The sequence below is a fragment of the Thunnus albacares genome, chromosome 3 (assembly GCF_914725855.1).
Source record: "Thunnus albacares chromosome 3, fThuAlb1.1, whole genome shotgun sequence".
NCBI classification, from domain to species: Eukaryota; Metazoa; Chordata; class Actinopteri; order Scombriformes; family Scombridae; genus Thunnus; species Thunnus albacares.
In genome coordinates this window covers 35,818,136-35,831,773 of record NC_058108.1, presented here as the reverse complement: position 1 = coordinate 35,831,773, position 13,638 = coordinate 35,818,136, and the positions used below count along the sequence as shown (strand labels likewise).

The window sequence follows — 13,638 nt, the reverse complement described above, 5'->3', positions numbered from 1 at the left end:
AGCTTAGCATAAAGACTGGAAATAGTGGGAAACAGCTAGCATGGCTCTGTCCAAAGATAACAAAATCAGACTAGCAGCATCTCTAAAGATCTTTAATGAACATGTTATATCTTGTTTGTTTAATGCATACAAAAATCGAAGTGTAAAAACGAGAATTTGTGGTTTTCAGGGGCGTTTATGTGGCGACTATTTCTTGGCCGGCAGCAATGACTTCTTGGAGTCTCTGCTGGTTGTCTGGCAACCTCATGGTACCATAAATCCTGCAGGAAGTCACTGCTGCGAGGCAACAAATCCTCACATAACCCCAGTTTTTGTACAAATTAAACAAATCAGATATAGAAGTTTTTCGGTGAGCTTTTGAGGAGCTGGTAGGCAGATTTTTGTGACCTTTGGACAGAACCAAGCTAGCTGTTTCCCCCTGTTTCCAGTCTATAGGCTAAGCTAAGCTAACCATCATCTGGCTCCAGCTTCATATTTAATGGAAAGACATGAGAGTGGTATCAATCCTCTCAGCTAACTCTTAGCAAGAAAGCAAACAAGCGTTTGCCAAAATGTCAAACTATTCCTTTAAATGCTGTATTTTACAGCTCTACCTCATTCATCTCAGAACATAATTCTCTTTTCTGTTGTGGGCAAATATTTAAGAGCTCTCTAGTAATTTCCTGCCTTCACAGGAGACTTCTTACCCCAAACTCCACATCCTTCATCCCTCTTTTCCCTTCCCACCCTCCCTCCCTCCTTCTCTCCCTCCCTCTTTTCTTTTCAAAATGTGTGTGAATCAAAGACACAGTGTGTCCGTCCAGACACATCAAGGTGAGCGACGCAATGGATGTCAGGTGATGGAGTAGATGGAGGTACATTGGGGAGGACTGGGAAGTGTTTCTTTGTGTGTGTGTGTGTTTTATCTGACGGTGACGCCCAGCTTCTCCAGCACTCTTGTTCCTTTCTCCTGGTACTCCTCCCGCGTCATCCAGAAGTTGTCCTTGTCCTTCATGATGTCGGCGAGCACGGCGCCGCCCAGGAACACCATGTGTTTACGCCGAGGGGGGTCCTCTATCCTGATCTTGAATTTCTGCGGTGGAGATGAAGCAGAAAGAGAGTAGAGAGTGTTAACGGAGATAATAATGTGTTGAAAGCCCGCGCCACCCAGTGAGGTCCCTTAAAATAGACTGAAGTAGATTGTCTTTTAATTACAGGTTGGTGGATTTCCCAGAGCGGCTGCAGGAGCAGCAGAGCGTACTTCCTCTCAGGAACAATTAGATGTTATATTTTCACCTTGTCATCATGGACCATGACAATGACGGCGTGTCTGACAACTACACTGTGGCTTCAGGGCCCCCTGGTGGCGAAAACATTTACTGCACCAGAGAACAAGAAAGCCTGGTGGAGTTTACACCTAAAATAAGCTGAAAATCACAGATGTATCTATAGAGATGCTGCATAGTTATTTACAAAACATAGTCAATTATGATAACATTTACATTTTATTTTATTAAAAGGAGCCCAAGGCTTAATCTGACATGTAAATCCATCATTTTCGAGCAAAATAATCTCCTCACATGACGGTTGGTTACTAGTGTGAACAACGTTACACACACAGTATTTGTATAGTATGTGGCAGCGTTGGTTAGTCAAATACAGTCTCAGAGGTCCACAATCGATTTCCACTGCATCAAAGGTCCAGTAAGGGTTCATTAGATTATATTTCAGTATAGACCATCTCCTACTTGCGTAACCAAGTATTTCAGCAGTCGAGACTTGTGAAAATGTTTTTACAATTATTCTGCTGGAGTTCTTGATATCACGACTTCAGCTGGATCAGTTTTGTTTGGCGTCGTTGTGGCGTTTTACTCTCATTAAAGCCACTGTTTCACTGTAAATCAAACACAAAGGTCTCACACTTCCCTCAGGAAGAATTCATGTGTATTTCTCTGTCCAGTCATGCTTAAATGCATGTTTTTCCACTTTCAAGCTTTCTTTGTTTGTATTGACAACAACCTGTTCAACTGTGGCGACTAACAGGCGGCTGAATGATGACAAGCAGTTCAATTCTGTTCCCGTTCCAGATTAAATTTTATTTATTTATGACCAGAGTCCACCTATTGAGTATATATGCTGTATGGTATGAAATTATGAAAAGATTCTCACCAGAGAAACCCTGAAAACTGTTTTAAAGGAATTCATTCATGTTTACATCAGAGGGTTTAGCTTTAGGCATTTAGGGATGGGAGGTATGGTTTGACAGGTTTATCAAAATATGAGAAATGTGCACAAAATCACATTTAAAATAATCAAATTAATATTAAATGTAATAAACGTTTCTCCACTGTTTTCTTCCACTTCAGTGATTCACTCTATAACTTGATAATATTTAGATATCTGTACTCACTGATAGCTTGTCCACGTCTCCCTTCAGCACTCGCTCCAGGTAAAGCTGCTTCAGCTCGCGCTCCAGCCGGGACGGCAGGCCGGGATACATGGTGGAGCCTCCAGACAGGACGATGTGCTTGTAGAACTCAGCTCTGATCAGAAAAACAACATACGATGAATGGTTTCCATTTTTATTACATCACTCTTCAATACCACTCGGCCTGGCGGCGGGAAGCTTTAACCTCGGTGTTTGAAGTGGATTCCAAATATGATAATTGTTCAGGTTTTAATTCCCAGTGTTCCCCATTTAATGTTGTTTGTTTAAGTGCATTTAAGAGTTTTAACAGGATTAAGATATTAATGTATATGCAGGTTTCTGCTGCTTTCACCAAATACAATTTAAGACTTTTTTTTTTTTAATACCACATAATATGCAATTGAACCTTTTTCATAGTCACACCTGTCAAGAAAGGATGGAAAACGAGGAGGGATAATAAAGCCTACAATTAATTATCATTTATGTTATGATTCTTTTATTCCTTTTTTTTTTTTAAAGGAACTGAATTTGGTGCTTTTTAAGACTTTTAAAGACCTGCATGTGTGATCTCTAAATGTTAAATTCCAGCAGTTTGAATCCAGAAATGTGTTGTTTCAGCCTGAGAACCTTTACGTCACTCATAACTCTAAAAAAATATGAAGTTTTTATAACTTTTGATGTAACTTCATTAAAAAGGTTTTTTTCCTCCTCAAACAAAGAGTCTCAAGTGGGCAAAAGTTTTAGAATAATGTTTTTTCCAGGTTGTCTTGTATATTGTATATTGTGTGTATTTGTGATTAGAGCTGGACTGATATTATATCAATACTAGACTATATATATATCATGATATTTCATAAGTGTTGTGTTTTCCTGGTTTTAAAGGCTCCATTACAATAAATTAATGTAATTTTCTGAACTAACCAGACTGTTCCCACTGTTTACCCACTTTAGTCATTATATCCACATTACTGATGATTATTTATCTAAAATCTCATCATGTAAATATTTTGTGAAAGCACAAATGATCATCACTACAATATCGTTGCAATATCAATAAAAGGTATTTGGTCAAAAATATTTAATTTTGTAATATTTTTTAGATTTTGTCCATATCTCTCAAACATAATTTGTGTATCACTTTTTTCAGGTGATGAATTTCTCATTTAGTTTTGTCTTATTGGATGATGAAGTCGGTTTGTGATTTCTGTTCAGAGGTTTATAAATCAGCGGCCCAGCGGCTCCTGACTGCTCACCTGGTGTCGATATCTGCGGCCTGTATGGTGTTGAAGAGCAGCTCGGCCACGCCCACCCCCTCCACATTGATGAGGTGAGGTTGAAACAGAGCCTCGGGGGCTTCGAACCTCTCTCCTCCAACCTTGATCACTCTGCCGTCCGGAAGCTGAGGACACAAAAAAAACAAAACATTTAGTGAATATTCCTGCCTTCAGGACTAACGAAGAACATCTTAAACCTGTTAAAAACTAAAACAGGAACAGAGTTTATGACCACGACTGACCGTGTACGACTCCACCAGCACCGTCGTCTCCAGCGCCAGCTTCTGCTCCTGCTCGATGTTGTAACCGACGTAGCAAAGCTTCTCCTTCATCATCCTCACCGTCTCGAAGTCAGCCGAGTGGTTGAAGGCGTAGCCTCGCAGCAGCAGCAGCTGACGGACAGAAAGCAAGTCTCTTAATTTGGACTCAAGATGGGGGTTCTGTGGTTATTATTAAGTAATAGAAACACAAACATCAGGGCGCCCTGGTAGCCTTCTGGTCTAGGGTTAGGTTAGAGTTACTCATATCACACAACCGCAACGTCTGTGGTTAAATTCCAGCTGAGAGCCTTTGCTGCATGTTTCCTCTTTTTCTGTTCTTTCATAACTATAATTATGGCAAAAAAATGCCTGACCCTAAATATATACACACATACATTTGGTCACATAGTGAGTCAACTTCCACCATTTAAAATATTTCCCACATTGGCACCAAACGCCAGACGAAGCGTAGCAGTGAGGGCAACGTGAAGCCGCTGGTACCTTGATGAGGTAGCGTGTGATGTCCCTTCCTGCGATGTCGAGGCGTCGGGTCAGGTGCGGCAGGGAGAAACCTTCGTACACCGGACAGATGTGGGTGACGCCGTCGCCGGAGTCGACCACCACTCCAGTCAGCAGTCCTAGAACAGAGAAGTGGACGAGTCACTCGGTGCAACGGTTAGTCAATGAGTCAAAAATCCAAATATTATACAAATATTTTCTGGTTTTTTTAGTCTTCTATGACAGTAAACTGAATATCTTCGGCTTGTGGACAAAACAAGACATTTGAGGATGTCGTCTTCAACAGTGATCAACATGTTATAGACAAAACAACTAATCAATGAATCAAGAAAATAATCATTAGTTGCAGCCGTATAAACAAACAACCACCTAGCAACACAACTGCAAACAATGTTTACAAAATCTTATAATTGGTTTGTCAAAACTTATATTTTTTGAGGAAGCTCAAAAAATAAGAGGTTTCAGGGAAAGATAATGTATGAATTGGCACTTGAAGGTGTACACTATTTAGTTTTTTTGCATATCTTTTATATTTTGTGTATATTACCATGTTTTATTTATATGAAAGTGTTATTAGTATGTTGTGTGGAAAGCCGTCCTTTCTGTCCTGCACTATAAGTTCATTAAATTTTTTGCCTACAGAGCAAAAACAATAACTTTTTTTCAGTTTAGCTGTGATTATCAGAGTCATGGAGGCAAACGTACCTTGAGCGTAGAGAGTGAGGACGGCCTGGATGGCGATATAAACTCCAGAGAACTGGTACGTTTCAAACATCACCTGGCAGGAGACGAAAGGAAAAGTAGCAGTTAATGAACAGGAAGAAGAAGACACAACATAGATGTATAGTTTTGGGTTTCTGCAGCATGTTATGCAGGGATAGTTGCCCCTCTGATATCACCACTCTCAGTCCACTCAGACCAGAACAGAAGCATGTGAAACACCTGCAGTACCTCAATGATCTTTTCTCTGTTCTTGGTTGGGTTCATGGGCGGTTCGGTCAGTAGGATCTTGCAGTTGCGCGAGTCGATGTTGAGTTTCTCGGGGCCGAAGGTGTAATCCCACAGGTGCTTCATGTCGTCCCAGTTCCTGACGATACCGTTCTCCATCGGGTAGTTCACCTCCAGCATGGAGCGCAGCTCGCTGGCCTCGTCCCCCACCATCAGGTCCTGCGAGAGGTCAAAGGTAGATGTTAGATCTTTTATCTGGCGTTCCTCTTCAGCAGCTGATTTATCTAAATATTACCTACATTTTGGCTACAGAGAAGTAAACCAGTGAAACCAGCTGCCTGTGTTTGCTTGAAATCTAAACTTGCACAATCTTCAGACTCCAATGAACACGGCTGAGAACCACAGCTCCATCATACTCATTCAGGGATCATTTAATGATCAGATCATTTCAGGGACACTTGAATATTTTGGTTTTGTCTGCACGCTGTGATCTCTGATTAACCTTTAATGTTCTTCCACAAACTACAATGATGCATCCAAAAGAGTACTAGTAGTAGTAAAGAGCAGCTGCACTGTGATAAACACAACATGAATGACTCAGTCAGATGACATTACCTTGATTTCAATGTTTCCAACTTTAGCTGTGGAGCGGATGATTGGCCGGCCAACCAGCGCTGGGAAAATGTGTTCGGGGAAGTTGGAGCCTGCATAGCCGCACTTGACAAACTAGAAAGACGAAGAAGAAGAAGAAGAAGAAGAAGATGGTAAAACACAAGAACACAAATATTACAATGTTTACAACAACGTGGTGAAAACTAAAAGTAAAATTCATCCCACTGGTGACAAATGTTTTTATTATGTTACAGCATCTCAATTAAATGATTCTTAGATCAAGTGGTGGAAAGTATTTGTACTTTACTTGAGTAGCATCTCACGACCCCTCAGATTTATCTGCTGACCCTTTGGAGGGGCCCGACCCCTAGGTTGGGAACCACTGGACTAAACTAGCTAACTGTATATAAAGTAGTGTAAACTAGCTCCACCTCCAGCAGCTACAACAGTAACATGCTGCTCTAACACTGATGCTTCACTATTAATAATCTAATGATGTCATATATAATAATATATCAGTCAGAGGGACCAAACCACTACTTTTACTGCAATACTTTAACTACATCAAGCTCATAATACTTATGTACTTTTACTGCAATACTTTAACTACATCAAGCTCATAATACTTATGTACTTTTACTGCAATACTTTAACTACATCAAGCTCATAATACTTATGTACTTTTACTGCAATACTTTAACTACATCAAGCTCATAATACTTATGTACTTTTACTGCAATACTTTAACTACATCAAGCTCATAATACTTATGTACTTTTACTGTAGTCATGCAGGACTTTTACTTGTAATGGAGTATTTTTACATTGTTGTATTGGTACTTTTACTGCAGTAAAGGATCTTAATACTTCTTCAACCTCTGTTTGAAGTTGTTTGCATGATGTTGACACATTTGGTGTTAATAAGTGTTGATGTTTCACCAGTTAAAAACAGTTCAGGCCTGTGATGTCATCAGCCTAACTGTATGTAACACCTATATTATCTGTTGTTTCATAACCCCTGCATATGATGTTGATTTTACAGTAAATCAGAAAGATTTAAACTGAAAATATGTATCTACTCATCATTTCCTGCAGTCCAAACAACATGCACAAAGAAAAAAACTTGTCAAACAATTCATTCAAATAAATACTTTTCCATTCGTTGTAAGTTTTAATCTGATACAGGAGTCCCTGAGTGAGTCTTCAGAGAGCATGCAGACTTCCTGTAAACCGTGCAGGCAGTTTAATAACATGTCCATTCAAAACCGCAGAAAGCTGCTGCAGAGCTGCACAGTTTCCTTACATGGAAGAACTGCTTCAACTTCCGCAACCAGACGTCTCGCGTCTGCGCACTGACGCACTGAAATCCTTAAAACATTTATCGCTGCTATAAACTGATAGAAACTGATTTTTAGCTGCTATAAACGTATCCGATAACTTTAAAATGAGTGTAAAAGTGTATGTGTGAGTAAATTCTGCGTGTGTGAGAAAGATGAAGTGAGGGCGGGGCCGCTAACTGACAACAATAATAAAGAGAATAATAATTACAGGCTTTATTTTTTAACTGTTTCTCTCTCTTATCCTTTCAGTCGGTGTCTTGTTTGCTTCAAATTGTGAATATTTAACGAACAAAACTGAGGACATGAATGCTAACGTAGCTAACGTTAGCCATGACTGTACTGACACTGAAGTTAGCTTCTGATTCGGAGTTGACAGAAACGTCAATAATGATATTTATCGGCTGATTCTCCGTTTTTTCACCACTTACACTTGTGTAAAAGTGTTAAACGTCGTAACAAGAAGCCTTAACTCTGTTTAGACCCACTTTCAGATTTGTGAAACTTTTATTTTACTTCTGAAAACAGAAAAAAGGGCACTGTTTTCTCCATCTAGACCACTTTGTCCAGATTAAAACCATCATACTAGATTAATAAAGAGACTCCAGAGACTCATTAAAACACAATTTCAGATTTGTGAAACCTTTTTTTTTTTTTTGTGAAAGCAGAAAAAAAAGGTGATTCCACTGATATTTCTCTTGATTTAGATAAAAAAAACACTATACTTGTACTATACTAGTCTGCTTGTTGTGCAGAACAACTGATAAACTGCACAATGAACCCAAATATTGACAAAATAACTGCAGGATATTTTATGTAAAATTTGGATGAACTTTAAGTGGATTATTTCCTGTGAATATTGCATCAGAGATGAGTTTTCCTTCTATTTTTATGAACATTTTATGCAATTTTGTCTGTATTATATATATATATTTAATAAGTTTAGTTATCATACATATTTAATAGGCTTCTTTCTCATAAATTCAGTGTTTTCTTCTCCCTGACAGTTGACCACTGGTCTTCTTTCTTATGCAGAATGAGGATATTTAGCAGAGAGTGAAGGCTCTGTGAATGTAGCCTGTGTTCATGTCTATTTATGTTCATATCTTAAATTACAATCTAAACTAAAAATACTTTTAGTTGCTTTCCTCACAACCACATAGTGTGTTTTAATCTGGATCTGGTCTAATGTGGTCTGGATGTAGAAAAAAAGCACTGAAATCACCCTCTTTTCTGTTTTCATAAGCAAAATAAAGGTTTCACAAACCTGAAAATGAGTTTTAATGAGTCTCCTTGTTAATCTAGTCCAGATTTGACAAGTCTAAGTGTTGAGTTTTTTACCACTAATGGAGAAAAAGCAGTGATATTCCCCCTTTTCTTCTGTTTTCACAAATAGAATCAAGGTTTCATAACTCTGAATGTGGGTTTCAACAGAAAACTTTTCCCTTAACGATGAATCAGAAACTAACTTCAGCATCGTCATTCAGAATCAGTTTTAACTTTACACTTGAATTACTCTGGCAGCTAGATGTACTAACTCGCTGTGAGACCACTTTAAGGGCTGTATTTGTATTATTGATTAGTGAACAGGAAGCCAACTGTCATAGTGTTACACGGAACCTGACTACAAAGTTAATGACTAAACCAGCAAAGTGTTTGTCAGAGAGTTTACTGACTAAACCACAGCAGGATGAACATGACCAGAGGCCAGTCTAACATCTGGATACAGCAGCTGGATGAGACGAATCCAGATGCTGTATGAGATGAATCCAGCTGCTGAATGAGATGAATCCAGCTGCTGAATGAGATGAATCCAGCTGCTGAATAAGATGAATCCAGCTGCTAAATAAGACGAATCCAGCTGCTGAATAAGATGAATCCAGCTGCTGAATGAGACGAATCCAGCTGCTGAATAAGATGAATCCAGCTGACAGACACATTCCTCTCTCAACCCACCCAGCCGAGCTAGCGCTTTAGCACAGCTAGCTCCCTGTCACTTCCTGTTTCCAGCTTCTGATCAAACTGCGCCGCCGGAGAAACGACAGCGACGCGGTGAGAAATTTAAACATTATAGTCTGTTTTCAAACTTACCCCGGTTCCGTTGTCACAAACCACGACTTTCCTTCCTTGGCTGTCCATGTTTTTATATCCCTGAAACCAGCAGCAGCAGCAGCCTCCCCCTGCCTGCACTCCAACGTCAAGCTAACCAAAACACCGGAAGTAACACAAGTTCCGCTTCAACTGTGATTCCTTCCGAATAAAAGCGGAATCTCTTCTTCTTCCTCTTCTTTTGGTTTTTAGCGGCAGTCGCATTACCGCCACCTTCTGCTCCGGAGTGTGAACCAGCGATTAAATCCTATTTATTAATCCTGTCAGTACAGGACTGGATTTAGTACATTCGGTGCCCTAGACAAGCTTGCCCTGCCCCTTCAACCTGACAGTGCTCACATAAACCAGTTGGATGTTTTCCTATTATATTGAGTGTGCTGTCTAAATTGGAATGATTTAGCCTTATTCTATTGTCTTCTTTCCTTGACCTCAAATATTTCTTTAAGTGTCTGACGTGCTTGTTTTGAAGTACACCTGTTGTTTCAAATGGTGGAAATGCACACCAAAAGTGTTATGAGGCGCGCCAAACTGCCTTGATGCCCCTATGCCGACCTTGTTTCGATTTTGGAGCATCAAATGAGGACCCAATGACCAAAGCGAGAGAGAGAGAGAGAAAGAGAAAGAAAAAGATAGTACAAGCAAGCTGAGAGCACAAGTGGTTTAGCAAGGGGAGGGAGCGGCGGTAGAGAGAACAAAGCAGTGAGAGAAATAAAACATTATTTTCTGATTGTTTCATGGCGGTTACGTTCTAAAGCAAAATACATAACCATCAAACACTCAACAGATGATTTACTGTGGAAACAGAACGTTTTAATTTCTCCTTTTCATTCATTCATTACATCCAACTAATGCAGCAGCAAATACAAAGACAACAGGACAAATCTGTGTTGGTTCTGGATAATCTGATGCCTGCATTGAGCTATAGGAGCATCAAATCACTTTTAGTGTGTTTGGGTCTTTACAGTTGAATTGACTTTGTTGTTAAAGCTGTATAGAAACCTTCCTTTTGTTTCAGTACTCCACTTCCATTGCCACTCTTCTATTGTTTTACCCCAAACTATTACAAGCAGAATCTCCTCATGGCATCTTTCTCTTCTTTGATGTTTAACAGCAGCTTCTACCATCTTCTGGATTTAGTTAACTTGTTGTCACACAGTCGTGTTCTCTGTAGGTATCAAGCGTCTTCTGCCCACGTCCTTTCTCTCTGATAAATACTGATTCAATCTGTTCTAAAGCCATAAATATGGAAAACAACTCAGCTGAAATCTAAAGTGCGTTTGCAATTTTCAACCTTGTGACTTGGAACTGCAACTTCAGAACCTGTAATATCTGTTGTTGGATCCTTTGTAGTAAAAATGTGCACATAGTCTGTGTATTTACATTCTGTATAACAATAAAACTCACTAAATACATCTCTACTTCTATTTCTTGCCTTAATTTAAAGTGTTTCATGAGAAAAGCTTCTAGCATCCTACAGGGATTATCGGCCATGACAAATATTTTAAGTCTCCTGCTGCTGCGTCTCCTGTCCCGCCAAAAACTGACTTTGGCGTTCTTTCCCGTTCTCAGCAGGTCTGTAGTACTACGTTGATTAGGTGACTATCTCCATGACCTCTCGCATATATCCAGTAATTGACTAGAAGTTGTTTTCTGCATAAATACAGTGGCATTTCTTATTTGTATAGCACATTTCAACAAAAAGGCAAATTCAAAGTGCTTTACATAAAACAGAAAAGGCATCAAGATAAAATGTAAAAGAAACACAAGGCAATATAAAAAGACATTTACATACAGTTGAAAAAAAGAGTTAAGTAGAAAATAAAAAATATGCTAAAACAGAAAAAGATAGATAAAACAGCAGAATAAAAGTTACAGTCCAGTGCAAGATATCAAAAGTCTCAAATTTGATTTAATAAAAGGCAAACAGAAAAGTCTTCAGCCTTGATTTAAAAGAAATGAAAGTTTCAGCAGACCTGCAGTTTTCTGAGAGTTTGTTCCAGATATGTGGAGCATAAAAACTGAACACTGCTTGTCCATGTTTAGTTTTGACTCTGAGAACAGAAAGCAGACCTGAACCAGATGAACTGAGAGGTCTGGATGGTTCCTAACATTGGGCACAAAAGCAATAAGCCAGCAATATGTAATATTTCATGCTGAGAAACATTACTGCTGGTAAAACAACTCTATATTAATTGTTGCAAGCCTGAAAACTTGATTTGAAAACTTAAAATTGCCATCATGTATTTTTATTCACCACTAGGAGGCAGCACAGCAACACAACTGTTTTATAACAACAGTCAGGAGCTCAAATGAACAGTGAAACAAGTTTTTCTCGCTGTAATGTAATATTTGAGTAAATAAATCAAGTTTAAATTTTATGTGACACTAATATGAAGTTTCATTGTCCAAATGAGTCAAATCAAGTAGAAATCTTTCAACGTTACAGTCTTTTTAGTGCCAAAGTTCCTCTTTTTGTTACTATACTTCCACCTGCAGCTCAACAGGGAAACACTGTCCGAGGAAACACAAAGAGGGAATTTGATGCTAAAAAGACTGTAAATGTGTCAGATATCCACTTGACATGACTAACTCAGACTGCTGAAGCTGAATATAAGCTTCACAGAGACTTTTAAATGTTTTTTTTCGCACTGAATGACTGGATTGTGGCCCCAATCACTTACATTGAAAGCACATTTGAAGGGGATCTTTTAATAGCCAGTGTGAACAGGGGGAATGATTACTGACTGTTGTTTTAAGACAGACAAAACCTGTGTATATTTATATTTCAGCATCACACTAACATATAAATCTGAGTAGTCTGAGATAATTAAATACCAAAAACCAAAAGTTTACAGCTTCTTTTCCATGGTTACATTCCTTTTGATTTTGCCACTCATAATAATAGAGATATAGAATAGAAATGTTGATATAAAAGTCTGAGGCCTTTAACTTCCACACAACTGTTGCACTAACTGGTTCACTAACGAATGGCTGGTAGTGGCTACTGTGGTGTAATTTTATAAGACTTGTGATGTGCTGAGAGAAAGATAAAAAATGCAATGCAAATGATTACTGTTAAAATGATAAGCATTAAGTAGAAGTGTGTTGAATTATCATTATATTGAATGTATACCTCACAGAAAACTGTGATTGATATAAAGGTACAGAGTAAGTTAAAGGTAATCACACTCAGAGCACTGGATGAAAGTATAATTGTGTTTATATTAAACTTCACTTTAAAAAAAAAAAAAAAAACCTCAAGAAGGGATCAAGAAATAAGGGTAATGGCAAGAATAAATTTTAAAAAATAAAAAGCCAGAAGAAGGATTGAAAATAATGGTGTAAAGTGACCTTGAACCTTGAAAGACCTTGAACAGAGCATAACTGGACAGAACTGGTTATGCCAGGCATAACCAGCTCAACCCAAAACCTATTTTTGGGACTTTGGGTCGGCAACGGGTGATGTAGAGAGATTACAATTGGCTAGTATGAAGAGGCTGGACAATAGGCGTGCCCTATATAAGGCAAAAGGTATAAAAACTGAGGTGTGGCTTTTGTCCTCCAGAGCATCTGGTGGACCTTGTGTACACTGTAACTGCTCTCCTTTATTGCCTGGCATTAAAGTACATTTTTGCTGTTCAGAACTCTGATTCCTGACAGGTTTAAAGAAAAAAAAAACACAAACAATAACATCCACTATTTAAAACCCAACAAAAAAAGTCTTTAACCTCTCATACCATCCTCATCAGTGAATGAAATTTGCTCAGTTGTCATGGAGACAGATCTGTTGACATGTGACAATTCTGGAAAAAGCTAATAAGTGGAAGTGAGTTGGTATTGTTTTGTAAACAGATTTGTTTATCTGTGTATTAAAATACCTTTAAATCACTTTGGGAGTGACAGCCAGTTTCTGTCTGTTAGTGAATTCTTATGGTGCGGCTATTTTTTATTGTTTTTTTTTAATATACTTTACATTTATATCAAATTATGTGTCTTTAATGATCACGAGAACATATTTGGTTGTGAAATGGCTCACTTCCTGTTTCTGTGTTGTTGCCACAAGATTCATTCATGAGTCATAGCCAAGGAAGCCAAAATGAGGTTTTGCCAAAACACAGAAAGCTGGAAGTTCTGATCAAATAAATCTGACCAGACTATAACGAAGTTGAGCTG

General features: G+C 38.6%; 1 protein-coding gene across 1 annotated transcript; it reads right to left on the bottom strand.

Annotated features, from left to right (window-relative positions):
* Positions 1 to 498: 498 nt before the first annotated feature.
* LOC122974856 (actin-related protein 2-A) lies at positions 499 to 9,581 on the bottom strand. Its single transcript, XM_044342873.1, has 9 exons — positions 9,448 to 9,581; positions 6,024 to 6,134; positions 5,412 to 5,627; positions 5,166 to 5,238; positions 4,443 to 4,579; positions 3,924 to 4,073; positions 3,661 to 3,806; positions 2,390 to 2,522; positions 499 to 1,072 (listed from the first exon to the last, which is right to left on the bottom strand). Exons 1-9 carry the CDS (start codon positions 9,493 to 9,495, stop codon positions 902 to 904), a joined length of 1,185 nt encoding a protein of 394 aa, XP_044198808.1. The 5' UTR covers positions 9,496 to 9,581; the 3' UTR covers positions 499 to 901.
* Positions 9,582 to 13,638: the final 4,057 nt, after the last annotated feature.